The 26,642-nt window shown below is 44.6% G+C and overlaps 1 protein-coding gene across 1 annotated transcript in view; it reads right to left on the bottom strand.

Annotated features, from left to right (window-relative positions):
• The window catches only part of PALD1 (phosphatase domain containing paladin 1), a 271,064-nt gene that overhangs the window by 224,501 nt on the left and 19,921 nt on the right, over positions 1–26,642 (bottom strand). The window contains exons 2-4 of the mRNA XM_078783909.1: positions 5,768–5,979; positions 3,191–3,376; positions 2,605–2,707 (exon numbers count right to left, since the gene is read on the bottom strand). Of these exons, the coding sequence (XP_078640035.1) occupies positions 2,605–2,707; positions 3,191–3,363 (276 nt within the window). The 5' untranslated portion in view covers positions 3,364–3,376; positions 5,768–5,979. The remainder of the gene's footprint in view (positions 1–2,604; positions 2,708–3,190; positions 3,377–5,767; positions 5,980–26,642) is intronic.

Here is a 26,642-nt window from a genome sequence, read left to right as displayed (position 1 = left end):
AATTGCAAAACCCCATCTTCCGCTGTGCTGCGGATGTGCTAATAACTACAATCACAGACATTTGCAAGAGAATGTAATATGTCCACCCCCATTCAATAGATTGACCCATTGGAATAATGTTCATCTGCTTTAGTCTGAAGGGGGCGGTGGCCAGGTATTTTTCTGCCATATCTTTCTTGTTTGGATTGCTTTAAATAAAAGTCTGTGCAGGCCAAAATCCTAAATTTAATGACAGTTTTTGAGATATGACCTGTGGAATCAAAAGTAAAACACCAAGCTAATGACTGTCTCTTTCACTGTGTAGTTGCTGTGGGTAAAACATCATTGTGCCAGTTTTTGTCTGGATTAGTTAAAATACAGAGGCATTGGCATAGCAAACACCTTAATTTGGTGACCAATTATGACTTTTGTCCCCTGTATAATCCCAATAACATCTCCAAATGCAATTTTCTCCATATCATTATACTTCCATCATGTTTGAAAGTACATCATGCCCACTTTATTCTGTCGACACATAGGGAAGAGGTCTGGATGTGTTGGAGGCCTTGGTGTACCGCCACACAAATCTTTAAGAGGATTGGCTCAGAAATAGGAGAATGATGGGTGATTGGCATTTTGTTGAGAAAAAAATTAACATTTCACCAAACAATATATTTCCCCTTGTGTAAGAGGGGGAGACATTGCTACCTAGGAGACATGCTGAACGGAGAAGGTGAATCAGACTCGGCAACGGTTGCAAGAGTGAGATGTGCATGGAAGAAGTTTCGGGAACTGAGTGGCATGCTGATGAGGAGGGGAGTGTCGTTGAAGCTGAAGGGAAAGGTGTATGCTGCATGTGTGAGAAGTGTTATGATTTATGGGAGCGAGACATGGGTAATGAACGTAGAGCAGCAACGAAGGCTGGAAAGGGTGGAAATGCGAATGGTTCGGTGGATGTGCGGAGTATCGTTGAGAGAGAGGAAGACAAATGATGAATTGCGAAAGATGATGGGAATAGAGCCTGTGATTGATGCTGTGAAGAGGAACAGGTTGAGATGGTTTGGTCATGTGTTGAGGAAGGATGAAAGTGACTGTTTGAGAAGAGTGATGGAAATGAATGTAGAAGGAAGTAGAGGACGGGGAAGACCGAGAAAGACTTGGCTAAAGATGGTGGAAGAGGAAATGCAGGCAAGGGGGTTAACAAGGGGAGATGCAGAAAATAGGGAAAAATGGAGAAGATTGTCATGGGGACCACAAGGCTAACCCCCACTCTAGCAGGGAAAATGGCCTTAAATTGCATGTTGTTGTTGTTGTTGTTGTTGTTGTTGTTGTAAGAGGGGGAGACATGTGATATTAATGGTATACGGAAGCCTTTACTCGTCCAATTGAATTTTGCATGCATAATCATTAATGCCCAATTGTCTCCCAGTATTGTCGATGATTCATGGTATTTTTTCATCAGCAACAGTTATCGGTATTGTAACCAAAAATCAATGGTCTCGACCTACATTTCTTCCACAATTGTCCATCTGTGTGAGGGGAAATATTTATTTTTGTTTCTCGCTGTTCACACGTTTCCTACACCAAACACATTTTGCCTTAAGATCTCTGGAACCCATGCACCATGTTTATTATAAGTGAGGAAGTGTTTCGAATAAGGTTTTCAAAGTTTTTAGTTTCTCTACCAGACTGCACACTTGAACAAAAATAAACGTTTGATTTAACGATAAAACAATGCGGATTACTATTGGATTAACATCCATTGATTTATTTTTTTTTAGCCATCTGAAAGGGCCTATATTTTCTATATCTGCCCCTGACATAACTGAGCTTGAATTTATTTTATTCGTCCTCGTTGGACTCGGTCTGAAACGGGCCGCAGGCTTATGGATTGGGCCTCGTGTGTCCGTCCACAACCAAATCAGGGACATGTATGGACCGATTTTGTTCATACTTGGCACAAAGACAACACATGATGGTATACATAAGAACATCATTTTGTTTCATGATGCAATCAAAGATGGCCGACTGACGGCCATTTTAGTTGTAAAAAACCTGATGTTAAACGTGTCCTCAACCATTTCTGGGACATGCATTTTCAGATCTTGTTCAAACTTGGCAAACAGATAATGAATGATTGCTTACATAAGCACGTCATTTCTTTTTTCGATCAGATCCAAGATGGCCGACTGGTGGGTATTTTGTTACTCAAACATGACCCCAACCATTTCCTGAATATGCATGGTTCGATTTTGTTCAAACTTGGCACAAAGACAACACATGAAAGTATACATAAGCAGAATATTTTGTTTTGGAATCCAACCAAAGATGGCTAACTGGCGTCCTTCAACTCCGCACAGCAAAGCTACTAAAACCACGGGGGCTATGGCATTTTATGTCCTTTTCTCCTTGTTTAAATTGTCAAAAGTCAAAATTATTGTTCAAGTCAAAAAGCAAGTCAACCTTGTTCACAAAATTGGTAAAAATTTGTGTCAAAAATTCTGAGGACACAGTAATTTAGGAGCAAAGCTACAATATAATAAAGTGAATATCTCCATAAAAAGCAAAATATAGATGATAGATACATCAACTGAACTTTTCTCACAACTTTGCTTTTTCAATTACCTGGATGAGGAAATGTTCAGGCATTTTTTCATTTATTCTGCCCATTGTGTAACTCGATTTGAAAACATCTTTGTGAATCTGGTATTCCTCACGGCAGTTGTGCCTTTTTGGATACAAAGAAAAAGCATGCATGCATCATCTTCCGTAGCATAAAATAATGTGGAGTACAGTTGTTGTGTTTGTACAGCGCAAAGATAAGACTACAATTTAGTTGGACATCATTTCATATCCTTCTTTTATCAAACAGAGATTTAAAGCTCACGGAAGAGCTTGAACATATAACGCACGCGAGATATGGGCAGAACAAAATATCAGTATACTTTATTGTGAATTACAAAATACGAGACAATAGACAAAGCAACCTGTACACAGAAAATTAACCTGGGATTCCAGCATCACTAGTTATCCACTCACGTGGGAATGAGAGAAACAATAACAACAACACAATGATATTTAAAATGATGATTATTGATGACGACTATGGCCATGATGACATTGACAAAAAAAAAAAATGAAAATCACAACCAGGTGGCAACATAACTTGGGTGAGAGGACACAGGATTCGAGTGAAGTGCAGACAACTCACGAGATGACCACAGGAGCCACCTTGTTGGCAATGACAGACTTGGCTCTTGCCGAGCTGAAATGCAAGATCTCAGCTGACTCGGAACTTGAAGCAACAGAAGCAGAAGCAGCGTATGGAATATCTTGGCATGGTAGGCCACTTGGTAGGCCAGAATGACTCACTGTTGTTCCCATGGGGTTATTGCCACTTCATGAATCACAAAAGGTAAAGTGTGGGAGTGGGAGAGAAATAGAGATCCATTACACAAATGTTTCAGAGTTCAACTGTGAACAATATTGAATTATTACACCTGTTTTTTTTATGACACAGAATATGAGGAAAGTTACTCATGCTTAATCTGCATAAACATCCTGCGTAAATTTAAGCATATTCTAGGTGTAGTAATTCGCTTTGGCCTTATCCACAGCTATTCATAAGTTAAGGGAATAAATCAAATTATTCTTTCAGATAGTACAGTCTTGAGATGACAAGATCTTAAAAGACCATTTGAGCAGCATCTTTGAGAAATTAACTGAGAAATAAAAGGAGAAAAAAACATTTTAAATTGATAGTTACCCATTGGGAAGATTATTTAGAGGCAATTTAAAATATTAAAAATAATGAAAACTTTTTCAATTTCAGAGGTCTAATTGGAATTTTTAATTTATAATTATAATTACACTTTGGATACGTTTACACTTCAAAAGGCATGCGATATTAATGCAGTCAATGTATTGAGTGGGTGGTTTTTCACACCAAAAACATCTCAGCAGGAATATGTTTAAACATCACCAGAAGGAAAAGCAAGACAGAAGATTCACTATATGCCTCACCATGGACAGGACAAAAAAGTTTTTCATCGACACTTCCTGGTGTGACTTTATTTTAGGGTCTGCAACGAGTGCAGCGAATGTTCGTTGCGACAAAGCTGATATTCTGCGCAGTGTGATGCGAGTCGATGTGTGAAACTGGTACATGTACAATTGAGTGAACAATTCAATATTATTTGTGCTGGTAAATGTCTAAATCATCAAATGTTAATCTGCATTGTATTTTATCTCACATTTTGATGGTGCAAGCTGTTAAATGCGTGAAACGAGTAATACAACTATTAATAGCCAACAATAAAACCGTCAACAAGTTCCTTAATTGTAAAACAAATAAATTCTCAAAACACAACGAAGCATTCTGCATTCAAACAAAATGCATTCTTCGTGTATTTAAGAACAATCAGCACTTGGACGGTATGTCGGGTGTCGTAGAAGAAAGCCGATAATTACTATTATGATTGTAATAATTACAACATTAACAAGGGAATTAAACATCCTCCCTATAAGATGTTTTTTTCCAGTTTCAACAGTTGCTAAATCATTTTTTCCATCCTCATTAAAAAATAGCTTTTTTTTTTCTTTTTTTCTTTTTTTTGCATACTGAATCGAGGCTCGTGAAAGAGCTAACATTTATTTCACAAACAAATCAACCAGACAAACAAAATATATAAAGAGGGAGCGGAAGACTAGATGAGGAGAGAAGGGGAAGCACACAAACACAACATTTGAGAGCAGGGAGAAGTGTGGGAGGGAGAGGGCTTGGGGGTAGGCGGCGTGGGAAGGGGGGAGGGTGGGTGGGTGGTTGGGAAGAGGGTGGGTGGGTGGTTGGGAAGAGGGTGGGTGGGGTGGTTGGGAAGAGGGTGGGTGGGTGGGTGGTTGGGAAGAGGGTGGGTGGGTGGTTGGGAAGAGGGTGGGTGGGTGGTTGGGAAGAGGGTGGGTGGGTGGGAAGAGGGTGGGTGGTTGGGAAGAGGGTGGGTGGGTGGGTGGGAAGAGGGTGGGTGGGTGGGTGGGAAGAGGGTGGGTGGGAAGAGGGTGGGTGGGAAGAGGATGGGTGGGTGGGTGGGAGGAGGGAGGGTGGGTGGGAAGAGGGAGGGTGGGTGGGTGGGAGGAGGGAGGGAGGGTGGGTGGGTGGGTGGGAAGAGGGAGGGTGGGTGGGTGGGTGGGAAGAGGGAGGGTGGGTGGGTGGGAAGAGGGAGGGTGGGTGGGAAGAGGGAGGGTGGGTGGGTGGGTGGGTGGGTGGGAAGAGGGAGGGGTGGGTGGGTGGGTGGGTGGGTGGGAAGAGGGAGGGTGGGTGGGAAGAGGGAGGGTGGGTGGGTGGGTGGGTGGGAAGAGGGAGGGTGGGTGGGTGGGTGGGTGGGAAGAGGGAGGGTGGGTGGGTGGGTGGGAAGAGGGAGGGTGGGTGGGTGGGTGGGAAGAGGGAGGGTGGGTGGGAAGAGGGAGGGTGGGTGGGTGGGAAGAGGGAGGGTGGGTGGGAAGAGGGATTGGGTGGGTGGGAAGAGGGAGGGTGGGTGGGAAGAGGGAGGGTGGGTGGGAAGAGGGTGGGTGGGTGGGTGGCAAGAGGGTGGGTGGGTGGGTGGGAAGAGGGTGGGATGATCACTGGAAAGTGAGATTGTTCCGAATATGTCGAAAAATGCTGGAATCCAAGTTCATTGAGGATATGTGAATTATTAATGAAATGGATAATTAAGCAAAGAATCCAAAACTCTAGATGATGCTTTAAAAATACACAGTAGGTATTGTGTCAAATGTAGCAGGTTCTGAGTCTCACCTCAACGCGGAGTACCGTGGTGAGAAAGTCTTCAGCAGCTGTGTTGCAAGTATTCCCAGAACAGTATTCCAGGTTTCTTAAGGATTTTTTCCACTCGTCCGTCCTGCCGCTTCAATAACAATGACTATGCGCACACGTGAGGGTACCGCAGTGACCGGTGCATCTGGGAACGATGCCTGGAGTTCGGCTCACACTAACCATGCAAGCTCGATCTGCAACAAACGCAGACAGAACAGAAGTCGCTGTCTTCCCTGGCAGAGAGCCACAGATGCTGTATGAGCCTTTGATTTGGACAATCATACCTTAATTATAACTATCAACAGCACAATGGAAAGAGACATTTCACCTCGACAAATCAGTGCGTGTTTGGAAACCTTCACAATACGGGTGAAAAATACAAAAATATAAATGGTGGATAGAAAGAACAAAGTGAGCTTCACTGTATATATTGTATTGAAGTGATGAAAAGGGAATAAGGAAAACAAATCAATGAAAAAATAAATAAATAAACAAGTTTTAATATTTTATGAGTTGTTCAGATGTGATAAAGGAAAGATGAAGGTTTGGAGTGCATTTCAATGAACATTCTATCTGCTTCTCAAATATTACATGAACAACCTGACAAAGTGTCTTTCGATGTTTAATAACCACATGCTCTGTCCACTCGAAAATGAAGGAATTTTGGATGCAAAAAAGGCAATATTTGAAATATACATGTATCTAATATATAAAACAGAAAAAAACACTGTCCGTGAAGCCGTACGGGAACCTGTCCGTCCATCCAGGAAGCCATGAAACCGTGTAATTATATGTCCTTTAACGCCGGGTGTTTGAACGCCGGTTATATCCTGTCTATGAATTATGTACATCTATTGATTACGCGTTGCTGGAATATACCTTTCGACCCTTTAGACTGCTGAGATCCCTTAGACCTTTGAAGACCCTTTAAGTCCCCCAAGACCTGAAGACAACCAAAACCTCAAAAGACCCCAAAAATCCTGAAGACCCTTAAAAACTCAAAAAACCCAGAGAACCCAAAATAACCGGAAGACCCCAAAGACACAAAAAATCCCGAAAGATCCAGAGGACCCAAAACACTCAAAAGCCCCAAAGACTCCAATACCCCAATACCTCAACTCCAATACTCCAATACCCCTTAAAGACCTTGAAGACCCAAAAGATCATGTACAACCCCCATAAGACCACAAATACCTAAAATACCCAAAATACTCCAAAAACCCTTAAAGACACCGAAGACCCACAATACCCAAAATATCCCAAAGACCCAAAAGACCCCAGAGACCCAAAATACTCAAAAGACCTAAAAGGCACCAAAGACCCAAAGGACCCAAAATACCCAAAAGCTCCATAAGACCCTTTAGACCCATTAGACCCCACAATCCTGAAGACCCACCCCCCAAGACCCTTAAGACAACTTTTACTTTTGGGCAATTCCATGGGATGTAGGACATCGGTACTAAAATTTCATCTTGTCATGTAGATCAAACTCCTTACATGGATCAATAGTGTATAAGTTGAAGTTTCACAATTTGGAAGTTACCAGACATAAGGTGGCCATTTTGGTTTTCAAAATGGCCACCAAAATATGCCTACAGTACAAGTCAAAATTATAGCATTGATGGACAACTTGCTTCCTGTATTTCTACCAGCCCATGTATTTGAATGATAAAGTTGTTGGTGTTTGAGTATCTCTGTAAGACATGTTATCAAACAAATAACAATAAGCAGGTGATATCATTTCTTGATAATGAAAAAAAAAATGTAATTTAATGAGAATTCAAGTAATGTCAGTTACCAAAAACATCTTATCTTTATATTTACACTCGCAGAAGTACCCGGCATTGCCGGGCGGGGGAGGGGAGGGGAGGGGGAAGGGGAGGGGAGGGGAACGGGGGGGGAGGGGAGGAGGCGGGGAGGGGAGAAGGGGGGGAGGGGAGAAGGGGGGAGGGGAGGAGAGGGGGGGAGGGGGATGGGGGAGGGGAGGGGGGAGGGTGAAGGGGAGGGAGGGAGGGTGAAGGGGAGGGAGGGAGGGGGAAGGGGGAGGGAGGGAGGGGGAAGGGGATGGGAGAGGGGAGGAGGAAAGGGGAGGGGAGAAGAGGGGGGAGTGGAGAAGAGGGGGGAGTGGAGAAGAGGGGGGGAGTGGAGAAGAGGGGGGAGGGGAGAAGAGGGGGGAGGGGAGAAGAGGGGGGAGGGGAGAAGGGGGGGAGGGGAGAAGAGGGGGAGGGGGGAGGGGAGAAGAGGGGGAGGGGGAGGGGAGAAGAGGGGGAGGGGGGGAGAAGAGGGGGAGGGGGGAGGGGAGAAGAGGGGGGAGGGGAGAAGAGGGGGGAGGGGAGAAGAGGGGGAGGGAGGGGGGGAGGGGGAGGGGGAGGGGGGAGGGAGTGAGGGAAGAGGGGGAGGGGGAGGGAGGGGGAGGGGAGGGGGGAGGGGAGAAGAGGGGGAGGGGAGAAGAGGGGGAGGGGAGAAGAGGGGGAGGGGAGAAGAGGGGGGGGAGGGGGAGAAGAGGGGGGAGGGGAGAAGAGGGGGAGGGGAGAAGAGGGGGGAGGGGAGAAGAGGGGGAGGGGAGGGGGAGGGGGGAGGGGGAAGGCAGAGGGGGAGGGGAGGTGGGAGGGGGAGGGGGAGGGAAGAGGGGGAGGGGAGGTGGGAGGGGGAGGGGGAGGGAGGGAAGAGGGGGAGGGGGAGGGAGAGAGGGGGAGGGGAGGGGGGAGGGGAGAGGGGGGAGGGGAGGGGGGAGGGGAGGGGGGGAGGGGAGGAGGAGGAGGAGGGGGAGGAGGAGGGGGAGGGGAGGAGGGGGAGGGGGAGGAGGAGGGGGAGGAGGGGGAGGGGAGGAGGGGGAGGGGGGAGGGGGGAGAGGGGGAAGGGGGAGGGGAGGGGGGAGGGGGGAAGGGGGAGGGGAGGGGGGAAGGGGGAGGGGAGGGGGGAGGGGGAAGGGGGAGGGGGAGGGGGAAGGGGGAGGGGAGGGGGAAGGGGGAGGGGAGGGGAGGAGAGGGGGGAGGGGGGGAGGGGAGGAGAGGGGGGAGGGGGAAGAGGAGGGGGGACGAGGGGGAGGGGGAGGGGGAAGAGGAGGGGGGCAGGGGGAAGAGGAGGGGGGGACAGGGGGGAGGGGAGGAGAGGGGGGAGGGGAGAATAGGGGGGGGAGTACCCGGCATTCCGTGTATAAACATGAGGGAGAAGAGGGGAGGGGGATGGGGAGGGGGGAGGGGAGGAGAGGGGGAAGGAGGAGGGGAGGAGAGGGGGAAGGGGGAGGGGAGGAGAGGGGGGAGGGGGAGGGGAAGGGGGGGAGGGGGAGGGGAGAGGAAGGGGAGGAGGAGGAGGAGGAGGGGGAGGGGGAGGAGGAGGGGGAGGGGGAGGAGGAGGGGGAGGAGGAGGGGGAGGAGGGGGAGGGGGAGGGGGAGGGGAGGAGGAGGAGGAGGGGGAAGTGAGGAGGGGGAGGGGGGAGGGGGAGGGGGGAGGGGGAGGGAGAAGAGGGGGAGGGGGATGGGGAGGGGGGAGGGGAGGAGAGGGGGAAGGGGGAGGGGAGGAGAGGGGGGAGGGGGAGGGGGGAGGGGGGGGAAGGGGGGAGGGGGAGGGGAGGAGGGAGGGGGGAGGGGGGAGAGGGGTAGGGGGAAGAGGAGGGGAGGGGAACAGGGGGGAGGGGAGGAGAGGGGGGGAGGGGAGAATAGGGGGGGGAGTACCCGGCATTGCCGGGCGGGGAAGAGGAAGGGAGGGGAACGGGTGGGAAGGGAGGAGAGGGGGGAGGGGAGAAGAGGGGGGGGAAGTACCCGGCATTCCGTGTATAAACATGAGGGAGAAGAGGGGGGAGGGGGATGGGGAGGGGGGAGGGGAGGAGAGGGGGAAGGGGGAGGGGGAGGGGAGGAGAGGGGGGAGGGGGAGGGGGGAGGGGGGAGGGGGAGGGGGGAGGGGAGGAGAGGGGGAGGGGAGGGGGGAGGGCATGCGAATCGTCGAATCAGCGCGCTGCTCTGCCACCGATTCAGATTCCGTGTATAATATTCCTTGCTGAAAAAAAATATGGATCTAAAGATGAAAGAAAAAAAAACCTATGTGATGTGAATGGCAATGTTCCTCGCTGAAATTTAAAAAACCCAATCGCGTGGCAAGGAACATCACGTGATCGCTCTGAGCGATCGATTGCAACCCTGCGTCGTGTCGTGGGCGTGGCCAACGTGGTCATGCTCCCAGGTGATTGGCTAACTCGAGCTCGAGAGAGCCATAATGCGCTACGTTATGGCAAAAAATATGGATCTAAAGATGAAAGGGAAAAAACCCGATGTGGTGTGAATGGCAATATTCCTCGCTGAAATGTGAAAAAACGGATTCGCTTTTCGCTCTGAAATACGTGCGAACGCGTATCTGAGTTAATGGCGGCAAGGAACATCACGTGATCGCTCTGAGCGAATCAGCGCGCTGCTCTGCCATTCCGGTCATAATATTCCTCGCTGAAATGGGCTGAGGTAAAAATATGGTTTTAAAATATTATGAAATAAATTTTTAGGTCGACCATGTTCTTCCCAGGCTCTATGGCCATGTTTGTGCCAAATATCAAGTACGTGAGGCTCTCCGTTTAGGAGTCTACCGGTAACATTACACACACACACACACACACACACACACACACACACACACACACACACACACACACACACACACACACACACACACACACACACACACACACACACACACACACAGTGTTTTAGATATATATATATATATATATATATATATATATATATAACACCCATTGAGAGATATTTGATGGTACTTGATACTTTTCCTCTATAGTCAGTCCCCTCCCTAAACTAGCCTGAATTTAGTGTGAATATGGATTTTTTTAATGGGCTCAGTAAAACATGTAACATCAGTTAACAGTCTGTAACATCAGTTACCAGAGATACCGTACCTTTTATTCACACAGTTATCTTTTTTGTGGTTGGTTTGGTTTGTTCAACTACCGGGAAATAGAATGCAACTAATATACTGGATATTGTTTAATGTTGTCAAACATTTTGATTGTAAAGGAAAAGAAACAGCTTAATTGAAAGCAATTATTAGTATTCAATTTTTGACCTCCTCACCATCAAAAAAGTAGGAAGTTTTGAATTAATACTGAAAACTTCAAGTAACTGTATTCTGGGCTAAATCTGATTCCAACTGGTCAGTTCTTATATACGTGTAGATCTTGCTTAATCTAGCCTTGTTGGTGATCATATTTCATGTACAATTTACATATTTTTCAAATTTAAGTGATTATTACATACAACACGTTTTTATGCAGTTTAAATTGAATATTAATGTGTGGCTTCATGCGCTTACATGCAAAATGCAGACTGCATCATTTTAGAATTATAGACACTGCAAATCAAGAAAAGGTATGTACACTTGTATGCCTGAATGTAGTTTGTGTACATACACGTACAATATATGTACTTTTACATTTAAAACCAGTTACATGGAGGAAAAAAACATTTATGTATTCTCATATTCAAAGAGTATACACACACACACACACACACACACACACACACACACACACACACACACACACACACACACACACACACACACACACACACACACACACACACACACACACACACACACACACACACACACACACACACACACACACACACACACACACACACACACACACACACACACACCTCTTCCTCTTTTTTTTTCTTTAAACAGACGATTCAGTAAACCTTGAAAAACAAGTACAAAAAGTTTTAATTAAAACAAAAGCCGCGTCGATGTTACACAATGCCTAGATGCAGCTGTGCCTATAACGTCGATGTTATAGGCACAGGACATTCCTATTGATTCGATTACTTGATGTTATTTTAGTGCAAAGTGAAAATATATCTCGGCAATTTCCCGTGTGTGGCGACGAATTTTTAATATATCTCGGCATTTTCCCGTCTGTTATTTCAGGCGGTGTATGACTGACCATGCCGCGATTTAAAAAAAATATCTCGGCAATTTCCCGTATGTGGCGACACGTGAACGAAGCTATGCTCCTCTCTCCACATTATTGTGACGACGTATGAATTAAATATTTCATCGTGACGATTGTCATCAAATGGACGAATTTTTAATACTAGGACGTGCCCGTACGTGGGTGCCCGTACGTGCGTGCAAAAAAGCATGCGTGCAAACAACAACAAAAAAAAACTTTGAAACCACGTGGCAGTAACGACCACAGAACCCCCCCCTCTATTTACATGAAATGGTTTGGTCCATTCGCAACGACCACAGAACCCCCCCCCCCCTCTATTTACCTGAAATGGTTTGGTCCATTCGCAAAGCCAAAGCGAACGGCGAACGGCTAAATCGCCATAGCTCGGTAACTACTTCTCCGATTAATTTCAAACCTTGAAAAGGCACATCCTCGGGTCCCCAGCAATATACCTGGCAAGTTTCAAGTATATCGGACCGGTAGTTGTCGAGAAACAGCGGTCACAGACAAACACACACACACAGAGATTACTGGAATTATAGATAGATATCTCGGCATTTTCCCGTCTGTTATTTCAGGCGGTGTATGACTGACCATGCTGCGATTTAAACAAAATATATATATCTCAGCATTTTCCCATCTGTTATTTCGGGCGGTGTATGACTGACCATGCCGCGATTTAAAAAAAATATATCTCAATGGACTTGAAGTTACAGGCCTTTGAGAATTCATTTCGTTCTATAAAGGGCAACTTTCATCAGATTTTCTTCCCGTTTTTTTTCAACCGAGTCTAAAACTATGTTAGCGACTGTGAAAAATGAAATGATATATCGAATTTGATTTGAAATAAAACTGTGTGAGAGAGGAAGACACCACAGGCCTACAAAACAGGCCTCAAAGCTATGCGAGTTAATAAAATGGTGGATATTTGTTTATATGAAGCCTCTCCCAGAATTGGTGGAGCTATGGTTCCCAGAATGGGTGGAGCTTTGAGGTTTTGTCTTCTCCACAAGAACAAGAAAAAGAAGAAGAAGAAGAACAACAACAGCAGAGGGCACTATGACCAGCGTCTACGACGCGGCTAAAAATTTGGGTTTTCTCTTTTAAACTTTCTGCACATTGGACATAAGCAGACTGCTGAAGTCTCACTTGGAAACTACCTTGTACAGGTATGATAAATTTTTGTTCAGTCTTTAATGTGAGTCACATAATTTTCTTTGTGTTTTTTTTATTAGTCAGTGTACTTAATTAAATATTTTGGACATGTTCATGCAGCAAATAAAAGACAGATTTTTCTTTTGAATCTGAGTTTATTGCTGCTTCTGCTTTTTTTTTTTCTTTTTTTTTTCACTTAAGGGGGCATTATACCATTGAAGGCAAAAAAAAAACATTTTTTTACAAATATACAAATGCATCAATTAAAATGTTTGTTTCCTAGTATTGTATATACTAGGGCATGCCCGTACTATATATATATCTAAAATTATATCCCCCCCCCCCCCTCTATTTACATGAAATGGTTTGGTCCAAAGCGAACGGCTTGCGAGTACGGTGACAATCCCCCCCCCCCCCCCTCTATTTACATGAAATGGTTTGGTCCAAAGCGAACGGCTTGCGAGTACGGTGACAATCCCCCCCCCCTCTATTTACATGGAATGGTTTGGTCCAAAGCGAACGGCTTGCGAGTACGGTGACAATCCCCCCCCCCTCTATTTACATGCAATGGTTTGGTCCAAAGCGAATGGCTTGCGGAGTTTGGTAAAGAAATCGCCATAGCTCGGTAACTACTTGTCCGATTAATTTAAAACCTTGAAAAGGCACATCCTCGGGTCCCCAGCAATATACCTGGCAAGTTTCAAGTATATCGGACCGGTAGTTGTCGAGAAGCAGCGGTCGCATACACACACACACACACACACACACACACACACACACACACACACACACACACACACACACACACACACACACACACACACACACACACACACACACACACACACACACACACACACACACACACACACACACACACACACACACACACACAGAGATTACTGGAATTATAGATAGATGTACCAAGTTTGAACGTAAATGGACTTGTCATAGAGAAGATATAAGCTCCCCATTACACTGAACACAGTAAAAACAACACTGAATCACAGTAATGCACTTTTTGATAAAATGTCTTGATTGAAAATATGCAAATCTATATATGTACATGTTGCTTGATATATGAACATTACATTGGTATACATTACATAGCATTATATTATGCATGGTTACCATGGTAACCAGATGCATACAAATGATGAATTACCACTTTACAGCTTATATCTTCTCTATGACAAGTCCATTTACGTTCAAACTTGGTACATATATACAATACTAGGAAACAAACATTTTAATTGATGCATTTGTATATTTGTAAAAAAATGTTTTTTTTTTGCCTTCAATGGTATAATGCCCCCTTAAGTGAACATCTGTACTGAAATTAAATGTTCATACTATACGTAAGTTTAACTACAACCAATTTCAGTTTTTGTATACAATGTTCTTTTTTGAGGGAGTGCACTTAGCTCGGTAGAGCAATGTTCTTCCTATAATGGGGGTCCTTGTTCAAGTCCAAGCCAGTGCGCTACACATGTAGTGCTATTAGCTAAGATATTAAACCCCATTCACCTAGTCCCTCGGATAGGACTCAAAGCTATAGGTTGTTAGGGTTAGGATTATAAAGCAAAGCAAAGCATCCCAAGGTTGAATAAACCAAAGCAAAGCACAAAAAAACAAATTTGTAAGATATCTCAAATTAAACTTACAACATTGATCCTATTTTCTCCAAGCTTACACAGTAAAAAGGAGCGTAATGTCAGTTACGTAACATCGGTTACTGTTCCTTACATGTTCAAATGGCAAGAAGTAATAACGTACCAGCCTAAATTTCTTACTTCATTGCACAGCTGTAGACTGCAATACAATCATAATCTCACATGAAAATCATCTTCCTAATTCCACAGAGACATGAGATATCTGAGTGCAATTAAGTACCCTGATTTTTGGTGTCCTTTTTGTGTACCCTGGAGTTTTTGCCCATTGCTGGAGAAGACTCAGTGTGAAAAGCCTACAACCCTACCTTTCCTGACATATCTATCTATAATTCCAGTAATCTCTGTCTGTACGTTTGTCTGTGACCGCTGTTTCTCGACAACCACGGGTCCGATATACTTTTAACTTGCCAGGTATATTGCTGGGGACCCGAGGATGTGCCTTTTCAAGGTTTCATATTAATCGGACAATTACTTACCGAGCTATGTCCAAAAAACGATTCAACCAATCAGAGAGCAGCAAACTATCGCGTGTGCCGGCGTTGCGAATGGACCAAACCATTCCATGTAAATAGAGGGGGGGGTTCTGTGGTCGTTGCGAATGGACGAAACCATTTCATGTAAATAGAGGGGGGGGATTGTCACTGTACTCGCAAGCCGTTCGCCGTTCGCTTTGGCGTTGCGAATGGACCAAACCATTTCATGTAAATAGAGGGGGGGGATATAATTTTAGATAGATATATAGTACGGGCATATATTAGTGGGGGGGCCAATGTAGCAGATTGAAATGCCCGGTGAAATTGCTTGTTAATTTTTGGACACTGGTTGGGCTGTCTTTAGGGATGATATAAGTTCTAGAAAAAATATGTCTCCAATTGTTTCAAGTTCTTTATGGCGGCCATTTTGGATTTTCAAAATGGCGGATGTCGAAAACGTAAAATTCCATTATCTTGGCTTCTAAATGACCGAGAGTTTCGATTCTGGTGTCCAGTTGTACATTTTTGGGGATAGAGAATTGAATGAAACCTTCTTTAATAACCTACAAGGGATAAAAATAGGTTTTTATGGCACAGCCGAACCAGTGTCCAAAATCTAACTTAATGCACATCTATCTTAATTGTTATTTGTTATTTGTATGTTCCAGATTCGTGACCCTGAGCTATGATGGAGCCAAAAAGCAAGAAAACCAAGAAAGAAACTGATTTCACACTTTGCATTCAGTGCCAGGATCCCCAAGGTGCACTAGTGACTGAGCCAGCACTGGGCTCATATGCAAAGTTTCTCCAGTTCATCCAGGAGAGGGCACGATATGGTGATGCCGACTTCAAACAGATCAGCGAACGATTAAGCTGTTTCACTGCCACTGACTTGAGGAACAATAAAGCAAAGTGGCACCGGGCATGTTATGGATCTACATGCAACACTGCTCACCTGGAGCGTGCTAGAGTTCGCCACCAGAAAGCCTGCGAACATGGCGACACCCAGCATCTTCATAAGAGGTGTGGACGTCCTTCTTCTGCACCTGCCGCTGCAAGTACCTCAGGTTCTACGCAAGACGAGACTCTTCGCTTCACACGTTCATCATCAACTCCATTCAACAGAGACCTTTGTTTCTTCTGTCAAGAGGTCACTAAGGAAAGTGTACATGTTGTATGCACGTTCAACGCAGGTAAACAGCTGAAGAAAGCTGTTGAAGAAGGCAGCAACCACAAGTGGAAAGTTCAGCTGAGTGCTGCCCTGGATCATGAAGCACATGCACTGGAGCACATCAACAGGATCATGAAGGTGACAGGGGGTATTGTGGGCATTACCCAGAATGCCAGTGCCCGCGAAAGGTTCTTTCTGACAGCACCAGAGCTGAGTAGGCTTGCTGAAGAAGCCCGTCAGATGGCTGGCTCACAATCAGCTACATGCAAGGAGCACCACGACCTATCAACCACAGTCTGGGCTCGGCAGGAAGACAGCATTCGTCGACTGAAGAATGTGATCAGAGAGTCCATGAATCCCATGACGCATGAGGCTGAAGACCTGACGACTATCATCACCAAGGTGGTGATGCCAGCTGAAGTACAGAAGGATGTCTGCAACCAAGATGAGATTGGTCAGAAAGCGTATAACACGTTTGTTGCAGAGCGCATCAACACAAATGAAATCAACCTTTGGGCCAGAATGGGAAAGGTCAAACTGAAGATGTGGAACAGTGCCAGGAAAGCTGTGAAGCACAAACTGGCAGACAAGGTTGTAGAGCTGAAAGACGACAGGTCACTGTTTGCGCGCATGCTGATCGTGGCCCGCTCACGACCAGAGATCAACTTGAAGGATGCCATAGGTCAATATGAATTCACCGCGCTTCCACGAACCCTCTTTGCAATGGCTGGGACACTACTACCATGCACAGACAAAAGCAAGCTCATGGGCATCCTAGAAGATCTACCCAAGAAGTCAACTGGCACTGGTCAGCAGCCAGACGACGACAATCCTGAACATACTCCACCCCCTCCCAAGAAGGTGACTGTCATAGACGGCATGGCATTAGTGCAAGCAATGGGTAAGCCACAATGGGTCAAAACATGTGCCCAGTGGGCTGGCCATTTCAATGCAACACTGGACTGCAAGACCAACGGGTATGATGAAGTCCACCTCGTGTTTGACCGATATGATCTGCCAAATTCACTGAAAGAGGCCACACGGGAGAGGCGCCAAGGTGGCAAGCCGCCCACTGCTTACCACGTTCAAGACAGCACCCCGATTGGGAAACTGACAGCAAAACAGTTCCTGTCGCACACCAACACCAAAGATGAGCTAACTGTCTATCTGGCAAAGAAAGCTCTGTGTCACTTTGAGGGGACTACCAAGGTCTTCATCATCACTTCAAGGCAGGATGTCTTCTCCAACTGCATGGATGTACAGCATCTCCGTAGCTCCCAGGAGGAGGCTGATACGAGGATCTTTCTTCACAGTCTAGATGCCGTCCGAAGAGGTGCAACACAGCTGTACATTCAGTCACCTGATACTGATGTATTCATCCTAGCACTCCACCGGTACCATGAACTATGCAAAGACACATACTTCATCACGGGTGTGGGGAACAAGAAGAGGCAAATCTCACTGGAACCAATAGTACATGAACTTGGTGTCAGGAAGGCTGCAGCCCTACCAGGATTCCATGCATTCACGGGAGCAGACCAGACTGGTCGGTTTGCCGGCAAGGGAAAGCTCACATGTTGGCAAGCCCTCAATAGGTGCTCTGTTGAGGTGGTATCTGCGTTTCATGACCTTGGGGCCTCTGAGGAGCTGAGAGCTGACACAGAAAGTGACATTGAGGCATTTGTATGCCAGCTGTATGAGCCTCGTACTACAGTTGTGGATGTGGGCAAGCTGAGGTGGAGACTGTTTACCAAGAAACAGCTAGAGGCACAGAAGCTGCCACCAACACGGGGAGCTTTACATGAAGCCATTGCTCGTGCACATTTCCAGGCCATGGTGTGGCATCAGGCTGATGTACCGGACCCCCAGCTTCCACAACCAACAGAACATGGATGGAGAGCAGAAGGAGATCAGCTGGTGCCCATCACAACCAAGGACCCTCCAGCCCCAGCTGCCATCACACATCTAATCAAATGTAACTGCAAGAAGACCCAATGCATGTCTCACTGCTCATGCAGGTCTCAGCATCTCAACTGTTCTGAGATGTGTATGTGTGGGGCAGATGAAGAGGTGTGTGGTAACACGGGTCAGGAGCGCCCCATGGGAATCGATAACACTGATGATGAGGAGGATGGAGATCCTTCAATGTAACAATGAACACTGCCAACTAAAAATATTGCACAAAGACATTATAAGTGTACATTTGAACACTAAAGTCCAGCCTTTATGTGATTTAGAAGTGAAAATGATGGAAAAAAATATATATATGTGTTGGCATAAGTGCGTGAAAATCCAAGATGGCTGCCATAAGAACCCTTTTGATCATATGTAGGTGTATAAATGTGTGTTTATTGGATTAAGTATCCGCAAATATGTACATTTGGACACCAAAATTAACACTCTAGGTCATTTAGAAGCCAAGATAATGACAATTTCGGTTTTCAACAAACGCCATTTTGATAATCCAAAATGGCCGCTATAAAGAACTTGAAAAAAATGGAGACATATTTTTTCTACAACTTCTATCATCCCTAAAGACAACCCAACCAGTGTCCACAAATTAACATTTGAATTCAACGGGAAAACATTGGCCCCCCCACTATATATAGTATGGGCATGCCCTAGTAACTTTAACAAGAAAGAGCAATCAGATTGCAGACCCTCCCCAGGATGCGTTTTCAGTGGTTTTTAAAGGCTTTTGTGTTAAAACAAATATGGCGGCCGAACCACATGACCGATGACATCAGTTTTTTTTTTCTCCACCAATTTATCCCGAGATGATGCTCAAGAAATTTCATCTTGATTGGATGAAGTTTTGTACTTGTCAAAATATGACTTCATAATGGGGGGACCTATGACATCATCCTTAACAGATGTTATTCCACATGGAGAGTTCTTTACAATGAGCAATGTCTCGATTATTATATGCAGCGCTTTCGGAGATATACAAGTTTTTAGGTTTTTCCAAGATGGCGCCCATACCACGTGACATGCCATAATTATCATTAATAAAACTTCTACAGGTGGAGTTGCACCGATGGTGGAAACTTCCTGTCAATCGAACCAACGGCTGCAGAGAAAATCATATTTATTCTGTGCAGACAAACAAAGACAAACGAAAATTCACTCATAGAGCGACACTTGGCAAAACAGAACAAAGTAGAAAGGCACTCAGTAGAGAATCCTTTTGACCTTAAAAATAATTCGTGGTTGAATTCAGTGACCTGATATGCAAATCGTCTTCAAAGTTTAAGTTAATCAGATGAAAATTGACAATTTTAGAAATTTGGCCGATGTTGACCTTTTGGCCTATGTTGACCTCAAAAATAGTTGGTGGTTGGTTTCACTAAGCTGATATGAAAATCCATTTCAAATTTCAAGTCAATCGGATGAAAATTGAGGATTTTAGAAATTTGAAAAAGATGGTCGACCTTTGGCATATGTTGACTTTGTGACCTATGTTGATCTCAAAAATAGTTGGTGGTTGAATTTAGTTCGCTATGTAAATCCTATTCAAATGTCGTCAATCGGATGAAAATTGAGAATTTTAGAAAAAATTGGTTGACCTTTGGCCTATGTTGACCTTTTAACCTCAAAAATATACAAGATTTTGTCGGACCACAAACTCTACCATTTGGTGAAATTTCGTGAAGATGTTTAAAATTGTGACCTAAAATAAAATTGTAGGCAAGTAGAAGTGAGCGGACAGAAAAACACAAATGAAAAATCATTTATAGAGCGACACTTGGCAAAAGAGTACAAAGTATAATGGCACTCAACAGAGAATCCTTTTGACCTCAAAAATAATTGGTGGATGAATTCAGTGACCTGATATGCAAATCGTCTTCAAATTTTAAGTTAATCGGATGAAAATCGAGGATTTTAGAAATTTAGCCCATGTTGAACTTTTTGCCTATGTTGACCTTTTGGTCTATGTTGATCTCAAAAATAGTTGGTGGTTGAATTCATTTAGCCAATATGTAAATCTTGTTCAAATTTCAAGTCAATCGGATGAAAATTGAGGATTTTAGAAATTTGAAAGTGGTTGACCTTTAGACCTCAAAAATACATAGGATTTTGTCAGACCACAAACTCTACAATTTGGTGAAGTTTCGTGAAGATTGGCTTCAAATTGTGACCTGTAAGCAAGTATAAGTGAGCGGACTGACAAACACAAACAAACACACAAACAAACAAACAAACACAAAAACTGGAGTGATCAACATACTTGTCAAAATATATATATATATATATATATATATATATATATATATATATATATATATATATATATATATATATATATATATATATATATATATAATATATTCTCTGGGAGACCCAGGAGGACCCCACTGCTGAGAGAGACATAAGAAAGCCTGACTGGAGTTTTCCAAAACACACCTGAACAAGCCAAAATCCTTCTGGGAGAATGTCCTGTGGATAGATGAGGCCAAATTTGATCTTTTTGTTAAAGCACATCATCTCTATGTTTACAGAAAACAAAATGAAGCCTTCGAAAAAAAGAACACCTTCCCGACAGTCAAACATGGAGGAGGTTCAGTGATGTTTTTGGGTTGCTGTGCTGCCTCTGGCACTGGGTGCCTTGAATGTGTGCATGGCATCATGAAATCAGGAGATTACCAAGGCATTTTGGAGCGCAATGTTCAACCCAGTGTCAGAAAGCTCGGTCTCCGTCGAAGGTCATGGGTCTTGCAGCAGCATAATGACCCCAAACACACTTCAAAAAGCACCCAGGAATGGTTCAAGACAAAACGCTGGACTGTTCTGACGTGGCCAGCAATGAGTCCAGATATAAAACCCATTGAACACCTATGCAGAGATCTGAAAACAGCAGTTGGGAGAAGGCACCCTTCAAATCTGGGAGAACTGGAGCAGTTTGCACAAGAAGATTGGGCCAAACTGCAGCAGAGAGGTGTAGGAAGCTCATTTATGGCTATAGGAAGTACTTGACTGCAGTTATTTTGTCCAAAGGCCATGCTACCAAATATTAAGTCGAGGGTGTCAATAATTTTGTCAATGCTATTTCTTTTAATTTTACGATTTACTAGCTGAAAGCACCCGGCGTTGCCCGGGTTCTTTTTGAATGAATTTACTTCTATAATTCAGCTCAGCTTTTAATTGCGAAATTGGCCCAGCCCGGCCGAGGGGGCCTCGACCGGCCTCGCCACCTAGCCTGTAATCTTTCTGGGGCCTGTCCCGACATTTTTAGTTCTTTTTGAATGAATTTACTACTATAATTCAGCTTTTACTCGTGACCGTAGAAGATCGACTACGATAATTCAGCTCAGCTTTAAATTGCGAAATGCATCCAGCCCGGCCGAGGTGGGCCTCAACCGGCCTCGCCACCTAGCCTATAACCTTCCCGGGGCCCGTCCCGACATTTGTTTCAGAGGTTTCCTCCTATCTTTCACCGTTCAGGAGATTAGCACATGCAGACAAACAAACAAACAAAAACTTTCTTTTATATATATAGAAAAGGACATATTAAGTTCTGAATCAAAAACAAAGGTTCTGTAATATTAACAGTGAAATAAAGAATTGTGGAGACAAAATACTTTTGTCAATTTCAACTTATTTTTAGAGAAAATTGTGTTATTTGAAAAAAGTGCAAGGGTGCCAATATTTTTGGCCACGACTATATATCAAGCTCTTTCGAACCACTGACTGACTGATTGACTGACTGACTATCTGATATTAATGTTCAGTACCATCTGGGTGTCGTATAAAACTGAAATTTGGTGTGCCGATGGACATTGAAGCCAGTGCACCAGGGAAAAAAAAAATCACAGTACCGTCGGAAAGCATCCGTATATGAAAATTTACGTAAAACACAGTAAACTCATACGTAAAAATATAAAAAATTTAAAACCTTAATGAACATCTCGCATTTGAAAATTGTAACATATAACTGTGGGGACCTATAACTATAACCTACACCACCTACTATAACTTATATAACCTCATGGGGACCGCAAGGCTAACCCCCGCTCTAGTAGGGAAAATGGCCTTTAAAATGCATGTTGTTGTTGTTGTTGTATATAACTAAACTGTGAAATAAACATGACAATAATGTCTGTAAATAAAATTTAAAAAAGCATCTGTAAATGAAAATTTACGTAAAAAACCGAAACGCTTCCATAAAAAACCTCAATCACTATCCAGAATTTGAAAATTGTAATTGCTATAACTGTAAACTGTGAATTAAACATGACAATAATGTTCATAAATGAAAAAAAGAAAAAGCGTCCGTAACTGCAAATTTACGTCAAAAACCGTAAATGTGTGTAAAAAAAAAAAAAAGGTAAACGCTTCTTTTTATTATGTACGTATGTACGAAGCAAGGTTTGTTATTATTAACTTATTGGTACTCAATAAGTACCATATACCTTGTCATATATACCTTGTTTACACAATATTTATAGATTTACATTCGGTTCAGAAAGTAAGACGTCTCCTATGGTCCTGAAACTTTAAACATTATAAACAATTAAAAATGCCTTATTTAGTTTTGTCCTCCAGCTCGCAGAGGAGCTTAAATGCATATATCTATATCTATCTATAATTCCAGTAATCTCTGTACGTTTGTACGTTTGTACGTTTGTCTGTTTGTCTGTGACCGCTGTTTCTCGACAACTACCGGTCCGATATACTTGAAACTTGCCAGGTATATTGCTGGGGACCCGAGGATGTGCCTTTTCAAGGTTTGAAATTAATCGGACAAGTACTTACCGAGCTATGGCGATTTAGCCGTTCGCCGTTCGCTTTGCCGTTGCGAATGGACCAAACCATTCATGTAAATAGAGGGGGGGGGGGGGGTTCTGTGGTCGTTCGCTTTGGCTTTGCGAATGGACCAAACCATTCATGTAAATAGAGGGGGGGGGTTCTGTGGTCGTTCGCTTTGGCTTTGCGAATGGACCAAACCATTCATGTAAATAGAGGGGGGGGTTCTGTGGTCGTTGCGAATGGACCAAACCATTCACATCGAATCATCGAATCACATCGAATGGACCAAACCGTTCGCTTTGGACCAAACCATTGCATGTAAATAGAGGGGGGGGTTCTGTGGTCGTTGCGAATGGACCAAACCATTCATGTTTTTTTTTTTGTTTTTTTTGGCAAGGAACGGGCACCCACGTACGGGCACGTCCTAGCTTATATATAGTACGGGCATGCCCTAGTATCTATAATTCCAGTAATCTCTGTGTGTTTGTTTGTACGTTTGTTTGTTTGTCTGTGACCGCTGTTTCTCGACAACCACGGGTCCGATATACTTGCAACTTGCCAGGTATATTGCTGGGGACCCGAGGATGTGCCTTTTCAAGGTTTGAAATTAATCGGACAAGTACTTACCGAGCTATGGCGATTTAGCCGTTCGCCGTTCGCTTTGGCGTTGCGAATGGACCAAACCATTGCATGTAAATAGAGGGGGGGGGTTCTGTGGTCGTTGCGAATGGACCAAACCATTCATGTAAATAGAGGGGGGGGGTTCTGTGGTCGTTACTGCCACGTGGTTTCAAAGTTTTTTTTTGTTGTTGTTGTTTGCACGCATGTTTTTTTGCACCCACGTACGGGCACGCCCTAGGATGTTTACACACACACACCCCTACACAAATTTTTTTTTTTTTTTTTTTTTGGCAAGGAACGGGCACCCACGTACGGGCACGTCCTAGCTTATATATAGTACGGGCATGCCCTAGTATATCAAATGCAGGACAAAAGTATTATGAAATTAAATTGTACTTTTACAATTCTTGTAAAGACCATTTTCTTTGCTCATGTTAGCTTGGTTTTTCCACATTTTCATTGTGCACTGACAAAATAGTGCAGAGGTAGCACACTTACCTTTGAACTGTCTTGTCTGGGTTCAATCCCTGACCGAACGAGAACCTATCGGATAGAGTTTTGCAGAAAGGGTGTGGCATCATAAAGTGTACTAACCATTGGATGGACATTAATCTGAGCATCCCATCTTATTCCTCTCCCCCTCCTCCTCCTCTTCTTCCCTTTATAAGTGATGTGGTCCAACGGTACCAAGCTCCTGCCCTGCATTGACAACGATACTCCTCCATTCCCCACTGTCTCCAGCCAACTCTTTCCACTCTTCAACCACCCTCCCCCTCTTACTGATACCCCTCTTTACACAATCCTCCAATCTCAACCATGGTCTATGCTTTTTTACTCCGATCTCGTTCCCTCAAACTATTTTGTCTTCCCCCATCCGTACCAAGTGTCCAACCCATCTCAGCCGGCATTTCACCAATCTTCCCGTCAAGCTCACCTGCACATCAATCTCCTCCCTCACTTCATCCCTTCTTCTGTCCACCTTCTTCACTTCACTCCCGCAATCCTCCTGACCCAGTTGTTTCGCAAACCTGCAGCCTCTGTTGTCTCTCTGTCAATGCCACCATCTCCAGACCATAAAGGTAGGCCCGGCGTTACATACGACATCAGAACCTTTCCTTTCAATTTCCTTGAAATCTTTCTATCTGCCATTACACCCTGCACCCTCGTCCACACATTCACACCCACCTGAATCCTCCTCCGCACCTCTGCCTCTGACTTACCATCCCTGGTGACTGTTCCACCCACTCTCTAAAGTCTAACCTATTTGCTTTTCTGATCACCTTCCCCTCCAAAGGTAATATTCAATTATTTCCTCTGCCACCCAACCCACATCACCTCCATCTTCTCCATGCTCATATTCAGCCCATATTTCTCAAATCCCTCCTTCCACTAACACAGTAATTCCTGCATCTTCTGCCCACTCTCCACCACAACAGCCAGATCATCTGCAAACAATATCCTCCCAGAATACCTTTCATGTTTAGCTTCCTGCTTGCAAGCTCAATCACCATGTTAAACAGGAGTGGGCTGAGAGTGCTTCCCTGCCTCAATCCGATGTTCACATTTAACTCCTCCGACATCCCAGGACCAACCAAAACCCTTCCCTTCATTCCCTTTGCACATCCTTTCCACCAACCTAACTTCTGCTTCTGGCACTCCCATCCATCTTAGTGTCACCATCACCACCTGTCTCAGGACAGTGTCATAGGTCTTTCCCACATTCACAAATCCCAATGCCATTTCACCTTGCAACTCCAACCTCTTCTCCACCAGATGTCTCAGTACAAACATCTCATCTGTTGTTCCCCTGACCCGTTTACAACCCATGCTGCTCTTCTTTTATCTCCTGCTCCACACTCTTCCTTATCCTTCCGTCCAGAACCCTCTCCAGCACCTTCATGACATCACTAAGGAGTGTAATGCCCCTTCACTTCCCCATATCTTGAACATTGCCCTTCCCCTTCCATATTGGCACAATTAACCCTGTCCTCCACTCCTCCAGGATTGAACCATCTCTCATAGATATTCAACAACCTCTTCGTCCTACTGACTCCGACTTCTCCCACTGCAATTATCATCTCTGTAAACACCTCATCAATGCCTGGTGCTCTTGCCTTTTTCATCATCCTCTTTAAAACCATCCTCACCTCCTCCTCTGTGATCTCCACCAACTCCACATAGCTCGGTAGCTCCAGCTCACTGTTACTTCCTTCATAGTTCAACAGCTCATTGAAATATCCTTCCCACATCTTCAATACTGTTCCCCTCTCTGTCACTAGTCGCCTGCCACCATCCTTAATCACCCCTCCCCCCCCCCCCCCCCCCCCACTCCATTCAGGTCCTTACTACCCTCATCCCTGTCCCAAACAAACTTATAGATCATCTTACACCCACCATCCTCTTCCAGCTTGTTGTACACCTCTTCTATATAATTCCTCCCCTTATCTACAGTTCTCCTTGCTGGTTTCTTCTTCTGTCCATACAGGTGCAGCAACCCTGCGTCCATCTGCGTCTCTCTCTCCTTGATATTCTCTATCCTCTTCCAAACCTCCTTTTCATAAACTGCCTTCGCTACTTCTTCCATTCACCATACCTGGTTTCTATCCTTCGACAATGTACCCTTTCGTCGCGTCATTCCACACAACACTTCTTCATTTTCCCTAAATGCCTCTCTGTATTTCTTCCACTCCTTCTCCAAACCCTCCGCTTCTTCGCTAAGTTGCTCATACCTGGCTCTCATCCTCTCCTTGTACTTGTACTCTTCGGCGACGTTTCCCCTACACATCCCCATCTAATAACCTTCTGACCCCCTCCTCTTAACGTCCCCCTTTTCTTCATCCTCACCACAAACACCACAAGCTTGTGCTGGATGGTAACATGCTTTCTCGCCACTGCTTTGCAATCCTTAACCCCCCACAGCTGTCGCTTTTTTAGCACCACCAAATCTAGTTCTGTACTGTGCTGTTCACTCCTATAGGTAATCTTGTGGCTTTCTCACTCTTGAAAGAATGAACCAGCTATGGCTGTCCCATTCTTTGACACCAGTTCCAACCAGCTC

Source organism: Myxine glutinosa, chromosome 8 (assembly GCF_964187855.1).
Source record: "Myxine glutinosa chromosome 8, kmMyxGlut1.1, whole genome shotgun sequence".
In the NCBI taxonomy this organism is placed as follows: Eukaryota; Metazoa; Chordata; class Myxini; order Myxiniformes; family Myxinidae; genus Myxine; species Myxine glutinosa.
The sequence above is the reverse complement of the archived record's forward strand: the minus strand, read 5'-3'. Positions and strand labels throughout refer to the sequence as shown.